The sequence below is a fragment of the Globicephala melas genome, chromosome 10, assembly GCF_963455315.2.
Source record: "Globicephala melas chromosome 10, mGloMel1.2, whole genome shotgun sequence".
Classification (NCBI taxonomy): domain Eukaryota; kingdom Metazoa; phylum Chordata; class Mammalia; order Artiodactyla; family Delphinidae; genus Globicephala; species Globicephala melas.
This window is the reverse complement of record NC_083323.1, coordinates 65866456-65888866: the sequence shown is the minus strand read 5'-3', so window position 1 is coordinate 65888866 and position 22411 is coordinate 65866456. Positions and strand designations below refer to the sequence as shown.

The 22411-nt window shown below is 35.2% G+C and overlaps 1 protein-coding gene across 2 annotated transcripts in view; it reads left to right on the top strand.

Moving 5' to 3' along the window:
• Window positions 1-22411, top strand: part of ARID2 (AT-rich interaction domain 2) — a 178774-nt gene that overhangs the window by 151176 nt on the left and 5187 nt on the right. For both annotated transcript variants that reach the window (XM_030835321.2, XM_030835322.3), the window contains 4 exons: window positions 11318-11456; window positions 11547-11632; window positions 14471-14594; window positions 14684-14775. In XM_030835321.2, the coding sequence (XP_030691181.1) occupies window positions 11318-11456; window positions 11547-11632; window positions 14471-14594; window positions 14684-14775 (441 nt within the window). The remainder of the gene's footprint in view (window positions 1-11317; window positions 11457-11546; window positions 11633-14470; window positions 14595-14683; window positions 14776-22411) is intronic.

The window sequence follows — 22411 nt, the reverse complement described above, 5'->3', positions numbered from 1 at the left end:
TTTTTTTTTCCCTCTGTCTTCTTTCAAGATATTTTGTCCTTGGTTTTTAGCAGTTTGAATATGATATGCGTAAGTGTAGTTTTTTACATTTATCCTACCTGATGTTCTCTGAGTTTCCTAGATCTGTGGTTTGGTGTGTCATTAATTTTGGCAAATTCTCAGCCATTCTTATTTCAAATATTTCTTCTGTTTTTTTCTCTCTTTCCTCTTTCTGCCATTCCCAGTACACATATGTTACATCTCTTGTAGTTGTCTCCCAGTTCTTGGATGTTCTGTTTCCCTTTTTTTCATTCTTTTTTGTCTATATTCTTCAGTTTGGGAAGTTTCTATTGACATATCTTCAAGCTCACCAGTTCTTTCTTTTGCCATGTGCTGTCTACTGATGATTTTATCAAAGGCATCCTTTATTTGTTAGTTTTTTTTTTTTAATTTCTAGCATTTCCTTTTATTCTTAGTATCTTCATTTCTCTGCTTACATTCTCTTCTTACATATTACAGCTTTTTTCATTAGAGTCTTAGCATATTAACCATAATCATTTTAAATTCCCAGGATAATAATTCCAAAATCTCTGCCATGTCTGAATCTGGCTCTGATGCTTATATTGTATCTTAAGTCTGTGGTTTTTGTTTTGTTTTGTTTTAACACCTAGCATGCCTTATAAGTTTTTGTTAAAAGCTGGACATGTATCAGTTAATAGGAACTGAGGTAAATAGACCTTTAGTGTGAGTTTAATGTTTATCTAGCAAGGAGTTATGCTGTGTTTAATGTTTGCACTTGTGTTTGGGTTTCCTTAGATTCTCCTTTTAAAGTAGAGTCTGTATCTTACTTACAGTTCTCTCCCTTGTAATCCACAGTCACTATACCGGAGCACTGTTGATGTGCTGATAAGGTATTGGGGAGGGGAAGCATTCTATAATCTCATGATTAAATTTCACCTTTTTTTTTTTTTAAGTGGATTTGAGTCTAGGGGCTATGACTTTGAGAGGAGTTTCTTAGCCTTTATTTTTCTCCCTTTATATGAGACAGGGAGTCTAAAGGGGCTCAAGTTTTCTGATTGCTCTTCCCCTTGGTCAGATTAGCCTCTGGTAAAGTAATTTTTCTGGAGAGCAGGCCTTAATTAAGGAGAAAAGAGCAACCTGGGCATATTTTAAAATGTTACTTTCTCACTCTCCCTGTTGGAAGTGCTAGGGAGTTGTTCTCATCTTCACCATGAGAACCTGCTATGGTTCCTGGAAATAAAACTCACAAAAGTGTGGGCTGTCCCCAGAGAGTGGCCCTTCAGGATTTTTTGCCTTTCAAGATAGTCCATACTGGGTCTCCATCAATTCCTGCTTCAGTATTCCTACCAGTTACTGACTTAAGCAGTTTTTTGTGTTTCTCTGTATTCAACTGTCTGTCTAGTTTTCAGGGAAAGAGTTTGCCTTGTGACCTCAGTTCTCTGATATTTTAAGAAGAGTTGTTAATTTTCATTTTGTTCAGCTTTTTTCTTGTTCTGAGGATGGGAGTGACAACTTCCAAGCTCTTTATATGTATGAGCAGAAACTAGAGGTCCTTATTCTTATCTTTATTCTTACTAATATATTGTCAGCATGACGTTACATCAGTTTATAATTGAAATATATAAACAATGTATGATTATATTTTGTCTTTTTTTTTTTCAAAGAAAGGATACCCCCAAAATTCCCTGTAATAAAAAACACCTATGAACTGCTTTTTAAATTCTATGTAGTTGGCGAAAGCACTCAATACCTCTGGGTAGCCAGGAATATACGTTCATTGTTTTCAGTACTATGTTTCTTGGCCACAGTGTTCTTTGAATGGGCAGTGTCGGGATAAAGGAGAAATTTGAGAGAGCCCCTCCAACTTACCTCAACAATAGGATCTCTGCTTTTTGCCTTATGTATAGGGGTTTTAAGTCATATTTTGTTTGCACAACGGGTTCTACTGCTATAAAGATATTTGAAAGCCACGTTTTTAGAATATGCTTTTCCTCATAGATATCTAGTTAATAATTGCTACTGAAAAGGTGAAAATTATTCTCCCTTTGGGAGGAACATAGTCTATGTTGTTTTTCTATTTAGAATTCCATCATTAAAGGTCAAACAAGAAATGTAAAGGATCTCAAATTTATTCTAAACAAACATTTCCAACAGGGAAACTTCTGTCTAGGAACCAGGGAGTATTATTTGTACTAATAAAATCAATATTCCCTGACCACCCTGAAATCTACTCAGGTGATGCTGATGTTCAAATTACTGGGTTCCTACTGAACCTTATACAGTTGTAGTTCCTCCTAAAGATTCTAACATAGGTTTCATTACTCCTACTATACAAGTCTGAATAATATTTTTGTATCAAGGTGAGGTTTAAATAACTGTTGGTCTCATGAGAAATAATAGAAAATAATAATAACCACCAGCCTCACTCTATGCTACGAATGAATAAAAACTTATAAAAACCTTTAGGTACTAGAATTTGTATTCTCAGTAAAGGTGCTTCTACTTTGTCTAGAAATATCATCCAAAATTTATGGTAAATCTTTAATTTCTTCTAGTAATTGAAATTTCAAAAATATTGTAGTCATTTTTAATAGTAAAATTTAAAAAATTGAAATATTTAACAAAAACTGATGGCATTTTTATATATTTTATTTAATGTAAAGAAGTATCTAAAGACCTGTTGAGTGTGATATATGAAACTGCCATCTTGATTATTTGAAAATATTTGACAAGTAAGATATCCAGAGTGGAAATTTCTAATTCATGCTACTGTGCCTTCATCAATGACTGCCTGCTTCTAGTTAAGTTGCCAGTTTAAGTTGAAATCAATAAGATTGATCAACAGGATGGGTTACATGGAATAGGAGAATGAAATTCATTTTATAGCATCTTTTGTCAGAATTTTGTGGTCATAAAACCAGAAGATACCTTCAGAGGATTGATGCTTTGGCTTCTGGAAGTTTTTTCACATTAGTACAATATCTGGCACATAAAAGGCTTTTAATTAATATTTGTTGAGTGCATTCATTGAATGAAGATTAACTAGATTGATTATGTAGTCAACAGTTCTTTGCTGACCTAGTTTGTTGGCATTGTGTCTTTTCAACCATCAAGATAATAGTTCATCATTGTGCTATTTTTATATTTATAAAATCATTTGTATTTTATGTAAAAGCTCTAGAATCATTGGGTATTTTGCTAATACAACTAATAAGCCTTTATAAATGTAAGATTAATTTCATGTAATAGTCTTTTTGGTAACAGTTTGAGGAGTATGTGTTCCTTGTGTTCCTTAACTACTGACCTGCCGTAAATAAAAAAGTATTATTAGGAAAAGTCCCAATTTCCTCCACAGTTGATGACAGAATTGTTTGTTGGTTTGTTTTTTATTTTTGTTTTCTTTTGTTTGCTTGTTTTTTACCTTGCTTCCTTCTTCCAAACACTGAATACCAAAGACTACTTAAAGATGGTACCTGAAAGCAAAAAGTTATATACCATGAGACAAATTTGCCAAATTGTGTTGTTACTTAAAACATTTTTTACTTTTTCATTGTTACTTAAAATATTTCATTGTTTTTCATTGTTACTTTTCATTGTTACTTAAAATATTTGGGAAAATAATTTCTTGGGGTGAGAATCTAGCCTGTAGATTCTTTATTTATTCTTTGGAAACTGCATACAAAATAAGGAGAATTATGTACCAATGCTAATCTCAAGCCTAGTATGCTTTCAGAATTTGCCAACATTTTAAAAACAGAAAAAATTTATAGCATAATAGATACTGTGTATAAAAGTGTAGTGCCTCAGTTTTTACCAAGTAATGAATGTATACATATTATCCAAGTAAACAATTATGTATTCTAGTATAGTAGAAAAAAATCAGATCTTTAGTGTTAGACATATCTGGTTTCAAATCGCAGCTCTTGCCACATAGTTCTGTGGCTCTAGAAAGTTATAGAAAGCTTGAAAGCTTGTTTCCTCAGCAGTATAGTGGGGATAGTTTTGCCCTCTTCAGAGAGCCATCATAGAATTCAAATAACATGATGTGTGTGAATATGCCAGATACATAATAAGCCCTGAGCAAACAGAAGTTCAGGTACTTTACACTGTGTGCAGCTTTGTCAAGAACAGTGTGAGGTAGTATACTGCCATAGCTTTCAAGAAATTCAGGCAAGTATCCAAAGTCTCAAATTTATTTGTGTGCTTTATTTAAATCTCATTAAAAACACGAATACACACATCACCATTCATTTTTATCTCCAAGCTTATGTTTAGTTTATTAAGCATAACATTATTGTAATGCCTAAACTGTGCAAATATACTTCCATACTACTTTTCAAATAACTATTATTTTAGCCCATATTCAGCTTTTAGTGCAGGGTTCACATTTTTTTTTCTTTTTTTTTTGCACTGTATGCGGGCCTCTCACTGCTGTGGCCTCTCCCGTTGTGGAGCACAGGCTCTGGACGCGCAGGCTCAGCGGCCATGGCTTACAGGTCCAGCCGCTTCGCGGTATGTGGGATCCTCCCAGACTGGGGCATGAACCCGTGTCCCCTGCATCGGCAGGCGGACTCTCAACCACTGCGCCACCAGGGAAGCCCAAGAGGGTTCACATTTTAAAAGCATATTTAAACAAGATCCCTGAGAATATGTTGTCTGTTTTGCTATGTAAAATATGTGACTGCATCACAGAACAGTAGGTTAGTAGGAGTTGGTGCTAGAGGATCAAAGAGCAAATACAGAAATCCTTTCCTCTGTTAGTTTTTAGTAATATTACTACTTTTATTAATATTTTATTATAATATTATTGATATTATTACTTATTAGGAGGAAAGGAGGCAAAGCCAAAGGCAGTTGGTTTTGGCTGTCCTCCTTTGGGAACCCCCTTCCTCGGTTGACATATTTCCCATAAATTGTTACTGGGAGGCAGGACCATAGGCCAGATACTTGCTTCTTTCCTCATTGCCTCTGGTAGCTAAGCCAGTCAGTCAGTCGTTCCTATCTGTGGCTTTGAATCTGGACTGACTGGGGCAAAGGAGCTGAGAGTGGAGAATTCATTTCTGTAGCAACAGCAACATTTAGTTTCCAAGAACGCAAGTACTGATTTTGGGCTGTCCAGTTTGCATTTGTAATTTTTAGTCCTATATTAAAGCAATAAACTAATTTCTTTTAATAGCTGTCTTTTTTTTTTTTTTTTTTTTTTTTTTGGCCGTGCTGCGTGGCTTGTGGGATCTTAGTTCCCTGACCAGGAGTCGAGTCCGTGCACCCTGCAGTGGAAGCTCGGAGTCCTAACCACTGGAACGCCAGGGAATTCCCAGTAGTTGTCTTTTTTTATATTTTGAACTTTAACAACTGGATATAATAAAATTGGGTTTAGTCTCCCAGCAAGGTTGTTGGTTTGGGCTTCCCCCACCTCCAAGTTTTAGCAGCTTTTTACTAAAATCTTTAAATACAAATAATATGTACCTTTGACATTTCTTTTGCCATAGAATATTATCTATGTAAAACAACTAGATGTCAAGGGTTGAAGTAAAAGGTAATTGTTCTACAACTAATAATATAGCTTTTTTTTAAACCTAAAATACATTTGCAGTGTAGACTTTTTGATATATCATTTATGTGCATTTATTAACATTTAAATGCACACCTTGCTTTTAAACTAAAATTTTCTTATAAAATATATATCCCATGTGTTTTAAGTCAAATTAAATTTTTTTTTGCAGCAGGAAGGCTATTAAGAGGGATATGGAATAATTTTTGGTCATTAAAGAAAAATAGCCTGCCAAGAACTTGAGCAATTAAGAAAACTGTAAATGAAACTACCTGAACTGAAGTGCTATTTTCAGCCCTTTTAGTTATGTTTTAAAGACAAAGAAAACAACCTTAGCTTCATAGATACAGATGTTTGCTTTTAAACTGTTCTTTTGCATATGGTGAATTATTAAAATATCATAACATTTAAAATATATTATTAATATATTACCTCCTTGCATAGGTTGCAGGCTTTTAAGTAATGAAATCTTAAAGTAGTAGAAAAAGTGTGCTTCATTTACTTCACTTCTGTTTTCATGATGCCTAAGGAAGTGTTTGACGGTAGGAAAAGTGACAATAATAATCACAGTATAGATTACACCAATAAAGTAATGGTTTTTAGCTTTTAAAAGTTTTGGTACAAAGTGATTTAACCTTCATTGTTTGCTTAGAGGAGTTGGAATAAGGAAACTTGCACCTAGTAGCCTTCTGTGAATAACTTGTTTAGTTTAACCAAACAGCTTTTCACTAGGATAAAAGAAAAAAGGAATTTGGCTGAAAGGGATTTCAGTGAAAGCATAAAAGCTAATCCTGAGCTTTAGCTGCAGTTATTTACGTAATGAGCAGGGGACTAGCCATTATAAATTGTACTGATGATGTAATTGAAAATAATATATATCTTTGAAAGATGGCCAATGACTGAGAAAAAAAGCATCAGATATAGTTACTATAATAAATGTATTAGGTATTAAATTTTGTATCACTTTGTCAAATATTGTAAATCTAGTTTTTATCTTTTGTGAAAGTAACAGGATCAAAGAAAAAGTGTTGTCTCTATTGTTTTTAGTTGGAGTAGCATTTATATTGTTAAACTTAAGTATAAGATTCAGTAGAAAGGAAAAGATAGAAGATGCAAAAGAACGGGTAGTTTATGAAGGAACAAAATAGAATCCAGTGTATAAGTGAAGGAGTTAACTCTGAAAACAGTGACTACTTCTGGGTAATACCCAAGGGAAGGAAAGATGATTAATGACAGAAGATTTATTATATAGAAAAAGGAACTTAAGGAAGCCCTAATAGAGTAACTTAAGTTCCTTCAGTAATCTTTTTTTTTTCTTCAGAGATGAAAGTCCCTATACACTAATACAGGTGAAGATGAGCTCTAAAATAGTAAGATTGAGGTTCAGTGTTTAACAAAAGGTGAAAGTTTGGAGCAGTTTCTGTGGGGAATGTTTTTAGGAGCAGAAATTAATAAAATGAGTTGTGAGTAATAGTAAGAGTCACTTGTTAATCGGGACCATTAACTTGGAGGTGGGCTAAATTTTATTGATCAAAGCTTGACAGTTTGGGAATAGTTGTGGGAAAGATCTCAGAGTAGATGATTAGTCGGGTGGGCAAGGTTAAAAAAAAAAGGTTACCAGTGCCACCACTACAACGACTACTACTAGTAATAACGATTGTGATGATAATTTATTGTTGGCATACTATTTGCTAAATAATTTTACACGTATCATCACATTTAAGCCCCCCAGCCACCCTGGAAGCTAGATTAACAGTAAGTAAAATGTGTTTCAGAGAAATGTTATTTGCGCATTTCGTCTGCCTGTGGTTGTGTGTGGGGAGGAGGGGAGGCACCCTTCAGATGGTACATGCCAGAAATTATATATTTATTACAACAGTTTTTCAGCAGATGGCAGTAAAGAATCTTAAGGAAGGTGTTCTTTAAATTTGTGCAAAGGCACCATATAACCATACTGTGGCAGCAGTATATAAAATTGTATCAGTAACAGACCCAGTCTTAGACTCACAGACATAGAAAACAAACTTATGTTTACCAAAGGGGAAAGGGCATGGGGGAAGGATAAATATATGTATAACTGAATCACTTGCTGTACACCAGAAACTAACACAACATTGTACATCAACTATACTTCAATTAAAAAAACAAAACAGACTCAGTTTTGTTTAAAAAACACATATACACAGAGAAGACTTAAAGCATATATACCAAAATGTTAGCAGTCTGGATAATTGGATCACAGAGAATTTTTATTTTCATTTGGTTGCTCTTTTGAATTTTTCTCATCTCTTTAAGTGAACATGTTGTTTGTTTTGGGGGACTTGGGGTAGGTTGTTGATGGAAAGGTAGTAGGAAGATTGTTTAGACACACTTGTAAACAGTAGTGACATCCCACTTCATGTCTTACTCTTCTCCATCTCAGAAAAATCCATAGTGTTCTGAAAACTCACTGTTTTGCATTGAAATTACATTTAAGCATTTTAAATCCAGATATTCCACTTAGGGGACTTGGAATCCCTAACTTCTCTCCACCCTCATATGATCACTGTAGCCAACTTCATCACTATTTTAGAACTTCACCTTGTACCATAGTCAGTCAGAGACTGGTTTGTATGACTCGAACAGTTAGATGAATAAAGAGAAAATAGACTTAGGATGAAGGGAAACATAGTAGGTAAGAGGGAAATAGTAGATTCTGTCTTGGCCAGGTAAAGTGAGCACTTAAAAATTCTTGTCTTAAAACCACACACACACACAGTTTTGTATATTTAGTAATTTAAATTGATCTAAAGAAATACTAACTTCGTCCTTCTTTCTTGTGACTGGTGAATTCATCAATTTTGTGTATTGTAAATAAACTTGATTCATGTAATGTATTGCAAAATAGTTTAAAAATAGATACCATTTTGACTAGTGACAAGTAGTAGTACATTTGGATTTTGGTTTGTGTGTCTGTGTGTGTGTAAACAATTTTACTTTTCAATTAATAAATTAATAGTATTTAGGTAAAATCTTAAAAGTACAATAAGAACTGTTTTCTTGTGACAGTTAGTTGCACTCCAGTCATATATTTCATATTAATGAAATCGCATTATGAGTACTGAAAAGTAAAAGAAATTCCAAAACTAAAAATGTACTTACTTATTTTAGTTACACGGTAAACTTTTTAAAAAATGACATCCCCATGAGTTATTTATTTTATAACTAGGATTTTGTACCTTTTGACTTCCTTCACCTATTTCACATTCCGCCCTCCCATCTCCTGCCCCTGACAACCACCAGTCTCTTCTCTTTACCGATGAGCTTAGTAGGAGGGTTTGTCTTGTTTTGTTTTTCTTTTTTGCAGCTTCCACATATTAAGTGAGGTCATAGGGTATTTGTCTGTCTCTGTCTGACAAATTTCACTTAGCGTGATTCCCTTGAGGTCCATCCAAGTAGTCTCAGATGGCAAGATTTTGTTCTTTTTTTATGGCTAATATTTCTGTGTGTGTATATGTGTGTGTGTACCACATTTTCTTTCCATTCATCTGTCAATGGACACTTAGGTGGTTTCTGTATCTTGGCTGTTATAAGTAATGCTGCAGTGAACATGGGGATGCACATATCTTTTCAAGTTAGTGTCTTCATTTATTTGGATAAATATCCAGAACAGGAATTGCTGGATCATATGGTAGTTCTATTTTTAATATTTTGAGAAACCTCTATATTGTTTTCCACAGTGGCCACACCAATTTACATTCTCACCAAGAGTGCACAGGGGCAGGGGTTTTGTTTTTTCCATATCCTCACAAACACTTCTTATTTCTTGTGTTTTTGATAGTAGTCATCTTCACAGATGTGAGGTGATACCTCTTTGTGGTTTTGATTAGTGATGTTGAGCATTTTTTCATGTACCTGTATGTCTTCTTTGGAAAAATGTCTATTTAGAACCTTGACCCGTTTTTTAGTTTTTGGGTTTTTGCTGCTGAGTTGTATGAGTTCTTTATATATTTTGGATATTAATACCTTATCAGATATATGATTTGTAAATACTTTCTCCCATCCAGTACATTGTCTTTTCATTTTGTAGATTGTTTCCTTTGCTTTGCAGAAGCTTTTTAGTTTGATGTGGTCCCACTTGTTTATTTTTGCTTATTTATTTTTGCTTATCGTCGGCTTTGTTTTTGGTGTCAAATCTACAAAATCATTGCTGAAGCCTATGTCAGGGAGCTTACCACCTATGTTTTCTTCTAGGCGTTCTATGATTTCAGGCCTTACATTCCAGTCTTTAATCCATTCTGAGTGAATTTTTTTGTATGGTATAAGAGAGCAGTCCAGTTTCATTCTTTTGCATGTGGCTATCCAGTGTTACCGATACTGCTTATTGAAGACAATGTCTTTTTTTCTATCATATATTTATCACAAATTAATTGACTATATATGGGTTTATTTCTGGGCTCTCTGTTCTGTTTCATTGATCTATGTGTCTGTTTTTATGCCAATACCATACTGTTTTGATTACTATAGCTTTGTAATATAGCTTGAGATCACAGCACATAATGCCTCCAGCTTTTCATGTTTCTCAAGATTACTTTGGCTTTTGGGAGTCTTTTGTGGTTTCATACAAATTTTAGGCTTGCTTTTTCTATTTCTATGAAAAATGCTATTGGAATTTTGATAGGGATTACATTGACTCTGTAGATTGCTTTGGGTAGTGTGGACACTTTAACACACTACACTAATATTAATTCTTTGAACCCATGATAATTTTACAATAAACTTTTGGTAAGTATTTATATAGATGAATATAAATGGTATGAAATATGTCAGTTACAATGATTTTTGACCTTGTCTTTTATAATTCAGTATTTAATTCTTTTGATTAAAATTTATTTTAAAATGCCTATCATTTCCTGAAGGAATATTAATTTGAAATATTATATATGTGCTCCACATCAAAAATTGGCTCAAATATAGACACGTTTATCTGACATCCATAAAAAATTAGATCCTGAGAGAGCTGCCATAAACTTCAAAGCTATTGACTGTATAAATATTTGAGTTACTAATTAGTAATTGAAGTCTTTTAACGTATTCTTTGCTGTCTGGATTCCAGTATTCTTTCATTACCATGTATTCTAATTAACAAGGGAGTATAGTATCTGATTTTCTTCAGGTTTCTGTCCTTGGCTGGATACACTCAGGCATTTGTATTATTACTATTAAGCCTCAGGGTCTGTGAGTGAATAGGGGGTGATGTTGGAGAAACGAGAGACATGACTTCTTAAACATAGATGGACATACAAAATGTGAATTCAACTAAAACGTCAGAGTCACCAAAATGTGTAGCATTTAGACTTTTAGCTTGAATGTGCGAGAGTTTATTATATGTAGTATGAGATCTGATAAATGCTTGAGCAGCTTCTAAGAGTACAAGAGTATGGTATTTGTTTATAAGATAATGTTCTGTTGTGTTTTTAAATGAAATTTTATTTACTTTCAAGAGATTCTTAACTGACCTTCACTGAAGGTAGGGAATTAAGAATGAAACACTAGGCTTAAAACAAATTACCAGAAGTGTTCAGAACAATTGAGTATTTGACTTTAAATATAAGCAGAAATTTAAAAAATATTCTTTGAAATGAAATGAACTTGAAATTTGTTTGTACTGTTTTGCTTAATATTTCTATACATTGATCTGGAGCTTTTATATTAGGAGAGCAGGTTTTCTATTTTAAAGAACATATCTAAGTGTTAGAAAACTTCTACTGCTTTTATTTTTTGTAGGTGGTTTCAGACCCCCTCACAGGTTTTCTACCATGCAGCAACTGAACATGGAGGGAAGGACGTATATCCAGGGCAGTGTCTTTGGGAAGGTTGTGAGCCTTTTCAGCGACAGAGGTTTTCTTTCATTACCCACTTACAGGTACACTTTCTTAATACTATTTGGTTTGTAACTCATTTGGTTGTGTTAAAGATCTTGATGCATGTTTTTTACTTCCTCTTTCTCAAAAAGGACAAACACTGTTCAAAGGATGCCCTGCTTGCAGGATTAAAACAAGACGAACCAGGACAAGCAGGAAGTCAGAAATCTTCTATCAAGTAAGGAATCTGAGTTCACTTCCTGTTGCACATAAAAAAAGACAAATCAGGAAACCAGGCAAAACTTAGTAATAAAAGGCAATTTAGTATATCGGGAGACAGGAAACCTGGGTTGTAGTCCACCTCTACCATTAACCAGCTATGTATGTGACCCTGTTCAAATGGTGTAAATGCCCTAGGAATCACTTCTCATTTTGGCTGGACCACATGGTCTGTAAGTACCTTGTAGCTCTAATATTTTGATTCCACTTTGTAGACAAGTCATTGGAAGTAATGACAGATGATATATGAGAAATGCTTTGTAAACTGGAAATAAATATATGGTTCTTTGTCCTTTGAGAGAGTAGTTGAACATGTACTTGATAATGGCAAAGAGATTTATTCTTACAGCTACTCCTGAGGAGAGGCCAAGGTGGCATGTGAGGGTCCAATATAAAATTGTGTATGTCACATTTACTCTATGGTTATTCATTTACCTATTATTTCATGAACACATACTTGTAGTCAAGTTCTGAGTTAGCTGTAGATTCCTGTAAGGTCCTTATTAGATTTACATAGTATTTCCTGTTCTGTTTCTGAGGTCTTTAGTTGTAAACTCTGTAACCTGAAAAATACAGTCAGCCCTCCATATCCTCAGGTTCGGCATCTGAGGATTCAACCAACCAGGGATCAAAAATACTTGGAAAAAAAAAATTCAGGAAGCTCCAAAAAGCAAAACTTGAATTTGCCATGCACTGGCAACTATTTGCATAGCATTTACATTGTATTGGGTGTATAAGTAGTCTAGAGATGATTCAAAGCACACAGGAAGATGTGTGGAGGTTATATGCAAATGCAGTCATCGCTCAGTATCTACCTGGGATTGGTTCCAGGATTTTGGTATCCACAGAGGGTCCTGGACCCAATCCCCCGTGGACACCAAGGGACAACTGTATTTTAAATTCTCATAATGTGAAAATAAATTAATTTGTCACCATTTATTGAGATACTGCTGTGTACTGGGCATTATGCCAGACATAGGGAATTCTAAGAACAAGATATAGTGTAACTTCACAGAGTTGAAATTTTAGACAGAGAACCAGAAGTACAGGAACACAGAAGCTGCTTACATACTTTATTCATTCCATTACTGTTTACTTTATTCTCTCCATTACTATTTATTCCACGTGCTAGGCACTAAGGTATATAGCACGAGGTATACGTGACCAAGATGTTTTGCTGTTTTCAAGTCTGGAGATGCAATGAGAGGTATAGGTAATTCTTATTATATGGTGTAATAAGTCCTAAAATGAAGATATGCACAAGACACTGTGAGAGCCCACCTAAACCAACCTAGGAGACCAGGGAAGGCTTTCAAATGGTAGAAAGCACATCCAAACTGAGACCCAAAGAATGAGGAGTAAATAGCTGAGGGTTTCATAAGCCATAATCATGAGTTTGGATTTTCCCCTAAAGGCAGTAGAAAGTCATTTTTCTGCCAAGTATCTTTTTCTGTAAATTTCACTGTACAGTTGACCCTCGAACAACACAGATATGAACTGGGAGGATCTACTTATATGCGGATTTTTGTCACGGTAAATACTGCAGTGCTGCACCATCTGTGGTTGGTTGAACCCACAAATGTGGAACTGTGGATATGGAGGGCCAACTGTAAAGTTATATGCGGATTTTTCACTGCAGAGAGAGTGGGTACCCCTAACTCTCATGTTGTTCAAGGGTGAACTGTATTTAATTTCTATGTATTATGTAGCCTATAAGAGTATGTTGCAGTATGTTTGATTTTGCTCAAATTTGGAGGAACCTATATTTGGTATATCAGTTACAATCAATCAAAAATCTTTGTCACTTATACATAAAATCTAATAATAATTTTCATCTGTGTCCATATATAGATATCCTTACTTGTAGACATCTATAAGTAGATATAGATAAAAAGTGGTTTACAATTTAAAGATTGCTTTTATGTTAACTTACTTAATATTCAGAATTACTTTACTCATGTAAAAAGGTGCCAGAAATATCCCCACTTTACAGATGCAAAACCTGAAGCACAAAGGGGCAAACTGAACTTGAAAGTCGTGCAGCTAGTTACAGTGTCAGAAATAGGATTTCCTCACTGTGAGCCAGTGCTCTCGCCACTCCTGCCCCACCAGAATACAGCAGATACTGATACAATTTTTCTGCTTGGCGAAGGAGACCTAGAGTAGTTTGAAATCTGATTTTATATAAAATCTACCTCTGCAGTCCCTCCATTCTGTATCTTTCCTAAAGGACAGTAGAGCTATACTGAAAGAATTGATTGAAATTAGTAAATAATGAAGAAAAATTATGGAACATAGTAATAGTTTGAAGTGTAATAGTTGGCATAATTTTGTATTATTATCATATTAGGTTATCTTTTCCTGGGTGACCTATACATATACCAGTACATTCTCAGGTAATATTATTTTACTCCTAGGTACAGTTTAGCAAAAATAATTTGCAGCTCAAATTGTAGACTAGTCTTTGTTAACATCTTTACATTGCATTCAAAGACGTGAACTTCACAACTTTGAATACTATGTTGTATTGATATATGGGCTGTACCAGAACATCTGTTGTTTGCTTTAAAGTTGATAGATCGGAAAATAAAAGACTTGAAACTTCTCCTTGATACCGAGAGCCCTTATGCCTAGGCTGACACAAGAGTGAATATTACTGCTGGGCCATGGGAGCTTTTACTCACCCTGTGTCCAGAGTTTCAGAGTAACCACCTTAGGGGTTGGCAGGTTGGTCATTCGTTATCAGTCTGTCTGCTGCATCATATTAACAATCTCTTTCTCTCTCTGGTCAATTTAGGCAGCCGGCTGTAGGGGGCACAAGCTCAACTCCTAGAGCACAAAAGGCCATTGTGAATCATCCCAGTGCTGCCCTTATGGCTCTTAGGAGAGGATCAAGAAACCTTGTCTTTCGAGATTTTACAGTGAGTAAGCCTCGAAAGCCTTGTCTGTAAATGTGTGCACGCTGTGTGATTTAGATCTTTATTCTTTTTCTTTTCTTTTCCTTTTTAAGGATGAAAAAGAGGGACCAATAACTAAACACATCCGACTAACAGCTGCCTTAATATTAAAAAATATTGGTAAATATTCAGAATGTGGTCGCAGGTGAGTAATCTGTTTTCTGTAGCCAGAGTGAATCTAGATTATTTTACTTTTACCCATAAGTTAATAAGGTTAGATGCCTGCATTTTATTCACTGCTTTTTGCATAAATTTTTGGATATGTCCGAAAGCTTATGTCAAGCTCAGGCCATCATGGATTCTTAAAAGCCAAAAAAATAGAAGTTGAAACAACCAAAAGGTTTTCTTTTAACTTGTTTCATTAGGTTAAATTTCTTGCTGGTCATAGAATTTAAGTTTATTTTATTTATTTATATTCATTTATTTTGGCTGCATTGGTTCTTTATTGCTGCGTGCGGGCATTCTCTAGTTGCGGCGAGTAGGGGCTACTCCTTGTTGCGTTGCACAGGCTCTAGGCACACGGGCTTCAGTAGTTGTGACACACAGGCTCAGTAGTTGTGGCTCGCGGGCTCTAGAGCATAGGCTCAGTAGCTGTGGAGCACAGGCTTAGTTGCTCCGCGGCATGTGGGATCTTCCTGGACCAGGACTCGAACCCATGTCCCCTGCATTGGCAGGCAGATTCTTAACCACTGCGCCACCAGGGAAGCCCTGGTCATAGAATTTAGAGCAAAAAGTAGATCTACAAGAGAAAACTTAGGAGTTTACTGGGAGGAAAAATGAATTGCTCACTTGAATCATGTGGAATTAGAATGGAATTCAGTTTGATAATTACCGTTTTAATGAAACCATCAAAGCCATACGTGTGCTGAGATTCACTATAATACTCTGAAGTTTTAAAAGTTACATTTTAATGAACTTAAGAGAAAACTTAGGATTTTGTAGATCTATAGCAACTGGAAACAATAACTCTAACCCTAGAGAGAGCAAATGTGGATTTGCCTCCCTTGTCTCCCTTGAAGCTTGAAGCTAATATTCTAGTATTATTCGTCCTCCATCTTCAGCTGACCCAACTCAGGCTCCTTCATTGGGAAGGTGTCCTCTGATGCATCTTGCCTTCCAGATAGTGATTTTTTTCTCCTAGTCTCTCTCCTCCCACATACTATTAATCGAATCTACCTTGGTTCTCCTCCCCCCATTTTACCTTGTGTTAGGTCTTTAATGATATTTCTTGTAGTAACCTTCCAACTGGACTTTCCAAACATAAAAACAGTGCCATCGATTACAAAAAAAAAAAAACAATTAATTTAACTATATCAAACTTTAAAGCTTCTGCAAATTAATGATGAATAAAACTTAAAACTAAAGTTTTTAAAAAGTATTTTTAATGACAAATTTACTATATTTAGTGTATCAAGTATTCCCACAGAGGAATAAGAAAAATTCTTAACACTCAAATGAAAAACAAGCATAGTTTTTCAGGGAAAAAAGAAGAAATATGAAGGTTTTGTCACTAGCATCTCCCAGCTTCATTCATGAGTTCTTCCTTCCTTTCTCACTGTATTTTCCTCCTCATCCCTCCTTTTGCTACATTTCAGTTTTAGCCAAACTAAACCACATGCAGATTCCAACCATGCAAGACGTCTTTCGTGTCTCACTTTTGTACATTTGTTCCAGTGCTATACTGTCCTCCCTGTGTTGTGGCCCATTTAGTATCTGCAAGCCCCCGTGATTCAGCTCAGACGTTGGCTTCTGTGTGCTGCTTTTCCTATGCTGTGTTCCCCTTCCTCACTGAGTTTGTTCTTCTCTATTTTTGTAACATGTCTGTCTTATAACATTTCATCTTACTGTTTTGTAAGTAGTTATTTATGTGGCTTTTTTCCACTACTGACCTAACTACAGATTCTCTGATTAATCTTTGTAGCCCAATTGCCCAATACATCAGAGATAATCCCTACTTCCTATTCTTCCTTCAAGACTCAACCCAGGTCACCTCTTCCTTTCCTGACATCTCCCTCACTACCTACCCTTGACCTAAGGTGCCCCCCACACATTGCTTTGTTACCACCTTACATGATGAGATCTGTGAAAGCAGGGGTTGAATATTTATTTTTGTTTTTGTGTCCTCAGTGCCTAGCATAGTGTTGGAAATATAACAGTGATTCAATAAATATTTGATTGATAGACAGATGGAAGGGAAGAAGGTCTCAAAAATTCATTTTTTCCTAGAGTTCTGATCTGGAATTTGTGTAGACAGTTGGAATTCTAAAAGTAATTTTATAACTTTTCCCTCACATTCAAATTGTACATTCTTAGGCTTACAGCAAAGCCACTTTGGCTACATCTAATATAATTATTGAACCAAAGTTTTCATCTTACAGTTTGTGTTTTGTTGTTGATTTTGTTATTTTATTTAACTCTAAACCTTCTAGATGTCTTTTGGCATCTTCAGGTGCTATGATCTTAGAAAAACAGAAGCAGAAGAATTAAAACAATCCATTAAATTCTTCCCATTCACCCTCCCAGTCTGGGTTGAAATCCCCATGTAGAACCTCTATCGAATATCTCCAGTAATGAGGAGTTTTGCTAGAGCAGGAGTACTGACAGAATCTGGCAAAACATATGTGAAGAAAAAAGTATAGGAAATCAGGTATTGCAAAAGATAATTCTTTGTTGATATACTTCCTCGTCTCTGGTGGAGTAAGTTAACGGGTGCGATTTTTTTTTTTTAACTAAAGCAAATTCTGTTTGCATAAGAAAATTACAGGTCAACAGGAAGATATATGGAAATTTACTTTCATTCTTACAGTACAGTATACTGAAGAGTATGAAATGTCAGCATTTTTTAAAATTTTAAGTTCAGAATCTGATTGAATAATGTAAACTTTTGTGCTTCCCTGGTGGCGCAGTGGTTGAGAGTCCGCCTGCCGATGCAGGGGACACGGGTTCGTGCCCCGGTCCGGGAAGATCCCACATGCTGCGGAGCGGCTGGGTCCATGAGCCATGGCCGCTGAGCCTGCGCGTCCGGAGCCTGTGCTCCGCGACGGGAGAGGCCACAACAGTGAGAGGCCTGCGTACCGCAATAAATAAATAAATAAATAAAAATAATGTAAACTTTTAAAATGCAGTTTATCTCCTTTATGACTAAACTTGAGCTTTGGAGAACTGCAATATGTTTCTCCTCTTTTTGATGTATACCTTTTGTCAGTGTAACACATGGGTCTTATTTAAAAATCAAATGATACTTTCACTAATAATGAACAATCTGAAAAAGAAATGAACAGTTCTATTTACAATAAATCAAAAGAATAAAATAATCACATTAACCAAGGAGGTGGAAGATTTGTACATTGAGAACTATAAAACATTGCTGAAAGAAATTAAAGAAGATGTAAATAAATGGAAAGACATCCTTTGTTCATGGATTGGAAGACTTAATATAGCTTAGATGTCAATACTACCCAAAGCAATCTACAGATTCAATGCAACCCCTATCAAAATTTCAGTGACATTTTTGCAGAAATAGAAATATTTGTTCTAAAATTCATATGGAATCTCAAGGAACCTTGAATAGCAAAACGATCTGGAAAAGGGAGAACAAAGTTAGAGGACTCATACTTTCTGATTTCAAATTTCACTGCAAAGCTATAGTAATCAAAACAGTGTACTGTCTTTAGTGACATAAAGACAGACATATTAACCAAGGAAACAGAATGGAGAGCCCAGACATATGTGGTCCTTGCATATGTGGTCAAATGATTTTCAATAAGGATGCCAATTCTCTATTCAATGAGGAAAAGATAGTCTTTTCAACAAATGGAGTTGGGAAAACTGGAAATTCACATGCAAAAGAATGAAGTTGAACCCTTACCTAACACCATATGCAAAAATTAACCCAAAATGCATCAAAGACCTAAAAGTAAGAGCTAAAACTATAAAACTCTTAGAAAAAGCTTCATGACATTGGATTTGACAGTGGTTTCTTGGATATGACACCAATGGCACAGGCAACAAAAGAAAACGTAAATTGAATTTCATCAAAATTAGAAATTTGTGCATCAGAGGACACTATCAATAGAATAAAAAGACATTCAACAGAATGGGAGAAAAGAATTACAAATCAAATATCTGATAAAGGGGTTAATATTCAGACTATATAAAGAACTCCTAAAACTCAACAACAAAAAGAAAACAAACCAAATCAAAAATGGGCAGAGGACTTGAATAGAAATATCTCCAAAGAAGATAAATAAATGGCCAATAAGCATATGAAAAGATGTTCAACATTACTAATCATTAGGAAAATGCAAATCAAAACCACAATGAAGTACTACTTCAAACCCATTAGAATGGCTATTATTAAAAACAAACAAACAAAAAATCGAAAACAATTAAGTGTTGGCAAGAATGTGGAAAAATTGGAACCCTTGTGTGTTGCTGATGGAAATATAAAATGGCACGGCCACTGTGGAAAAGAGTGTGGCCATTCGTCAAAAAATGAAACATTTCATTCTACCTTTTGGGTATATACACAAAGGAATTTAAAGCAGGGAGTTGAACAGATATTTATGCACCATTTTCATGGCAGCATTATTCACAGTAGCCAAAAGGTAGAAGCATCCCACCAGTCCATCAACAGAGGAATGGATAACTAAAATGTGTGTGTATATGCAATGGAATATTACTCAGCCTTTAAAAAAGAATGAAATTCTGATACATTCTACAACATGGATAAACCTTGAAGACATTGTGTTAAGTGAAATAAGCCAGGCACAAAATGACAAATATTGTATGATTCCACTTAAATGAGGTACCTAGAAAGTATAACAGTGTAACAGCCCCCAGCAGGGGGTTGGGGGAGTGAGGCAGTGGGGGCGTTCTTGTTGGTTGTGGGAAGATGAAAAAGTGCTGGCGATGGATGGTGGTGATGGTTGCACAGCAGTGTTGATGTACTTCATGCCCCTGAACTGCACACTTAAAGATGGTTAAAGTAGTAAATTTTGTATTATGTATACTTTACCACAATTTAAAACTAAAAACAAGAACAAAGGAGGGATTTGGGGAAATGCAGAGTGGCTACTAATGAGTATTTGGCTTCTTTTGGGGGATGATGAAAATATTCTAAAATTGATTGTCGTGATGGTTGCACAATTCTGTTACTATACTAAAGACCACTGAATTATACACTTTAAACAGGTGAATTGTGTGGTAGATGAATTAATGTCTCAATAAAGCTGTTACAAAATTTTTTTAATTAAATGGTAAAGCTTATAACAAACTATATAGTCCCCTACTTCACCCTTCCTACCCACATCCAAGGAAGAGCTTTCAACAAGTTGAGCTAATTTTTCTGGTGTTTGCCTCCATGTTTCTAACTAACATGTTTATGTTACTGTTTCCTAATTTACCTATTTTACACTTTACCTGTTGACTCTCTTTCTATTGAACACTGTTAAAACCTCTCTTCCTTACGCTTTTCATTTCCTCATAATATTGTTACATCTTAAATCAGATGTTGTTGTGTTGTTTGATGCTGAGCCCCGTGCTGCTGTTTTACATTTCTTTTTCTCTCTTTGTTTTTGCAGGGTTAATGATTGTCTTGCTTCTTCATTAGCTTTTAATGGGCCTAATGCTGATTTTCCCATATATTTCAATCAGTATCTTTCAAGCCTATGTATAAGCTATCTAAAAAACACAGTTGTTAAACCTCTATCAGTTCTACATTTTTTCCCCCTTGGAAACTGGCCTTGGTAGTCTAGACAGCTTACTTTGTAGGCCTGGTGCACAGCTGTCCTTGGGAATTCCTTCTACGTTGAAACCTTTTTCTTGAATCCTACTTACTTCTTTTACTTGAGTTCCTCCTTCATTGTAGTAAGGTACATCCTCCAATAATTTCAAGGCCCAACCTGTCTGAAAATGTTTTTAGTCTACCCTTAGTCTTGATAGTTTGGTTAGATATAGACTTCTAGATTGAAAAATCACTTTCCTTTAAAAATCTGAGGACATTGCTCTAATGTCTTCTAGCATGCAGCTTTGCTGTTGACAAGTCCAGTGACATTCTGATTCCCATTCCTTTGTATGAGATCTATTCCCCCCCACCCCCACCCTCCAGAAGTTGTTAGGGTCTTTTTTTTTTTTCCGATTTCTGTTATTCTGAAATTTCATGAATGCTGTGTCTTGTTGTGGGTGTTTTTTATTGTTGCTGTCATTGAAGTGGGCATTTCATTTCAGTGGATCCTTTCAATCAAGAGATTCATGTCCTTAAGTAATGGGAAACTTTCTCAAATGTTTCTTTTTATAATTCCCTGCTATCCATTGTCTGTTCCCATTTCTAGAACTTCTGGGTTTTTTTTGGATGCTAGACCCTTGTAGAGTGATCCTCTAACTTTCTTTTCTTTCTTAGCTTTCAATTTTGTCTGTTTAATCTGTTTTCTAGAAACTTCCTTGACTTTATCATCAAATCTACTGCATTTTTACTTCATCTGCCATGCTTTAAATTCTAAGAGCTCTTTTTAAGTTGTCAGTTGTTGCTATTTTTATAACATCCTATTCATAGGTTGAATACAGTGCTTGCTCATCTCTCTCTCAGGATATTAATGCCAGTATTTTTGAAGTTTCTTCTGCTCCTAGTATGGTTGCTGTGTACTCGAAATTACTTGAAATGTCTGAGGATTTGGGGCTTTGTGTGATATTTTAAGAATGAAATACCTGCTAGCTAGTTGGAAGCTCTGGGTGCATGACCCCCACGTGTCACTAGTGATTGCCATTTTAGGGTGACCCCCGACGAACCAGTTTGTTTCCTAGAAGCCCCTCAGACGTCAGTCTTCGTAGAGATTGTTTCTCCAGGGAAGAATCTTTGATTTCCTTGCCTTTAGAAGTGGGCAACTTGAAGGAGAGTCCGTGAGGGCGTGCACTGTGGAAACAGAATTGGGGGTGGGGTGGGCAGGAGGACCTCACTGGGGTCGAGTACGTTCACTTTCCTTCACGCAGTCTATGTCTCTGTTAAGTCCTAACCCTTTCTGGTTTAGTTCCTCCAGAAAATAAATTTCTTTCATTCATTTTGGGAGGGAAAGGAGATAAACTTGCATCAAACTGTGCTATTTTCCTAAAAGCTGATTTGTGTCTTAAATTGTTTTCACTAATGCTACTTACAAATTATGTCTTATCTATTAAGTGCATTAAAGTGACACAATGTTTATCCTTTGTTAAACATATCAAAAAGATAAAGGAACTTTTGAAATTTGAAATTGAAAGAATATCATTTTATACAACAAAAAAGGCATATTTCATTTTTTATCTAGTGAGTGCTTATTTAATTCTTTAAAACCTTTAAAATAAAAAATATTAATTTATATCAAAAATGAAATGGTTACTTTAAAATCATCCTAGTGATTGAAATGTAGTCTTTCTAGTTTTATCCATGTGACATAAAAATAAAAGAAAGAATACTTTTTAACATGTGACTGTTCATCAGTTTGGAAAATATGATTTTATTTAAGCTTTTGAAAGTAAAGGCTTTTTGCTTTGTCACAATGTTCATTGATTATAGAGGGGAAATAATTTGATTCCACTTAGTAGGTTATTTTTAAATCGAGTTTTTTATGGCTATTTTTTCTTTTCCAGAAAGACAATGTAGACATTTTATAGTTCATTTAAAAATTTGTTAAATAAACTTTTGAAGTAAATCATGCCTAAAGAAAAGTAAAAAACAACAGAAGTGTGAAGCTCAATGAACTGTCACAAGGTGAACCACCGCATAACCAACCATCCAAGTTACGAAATTG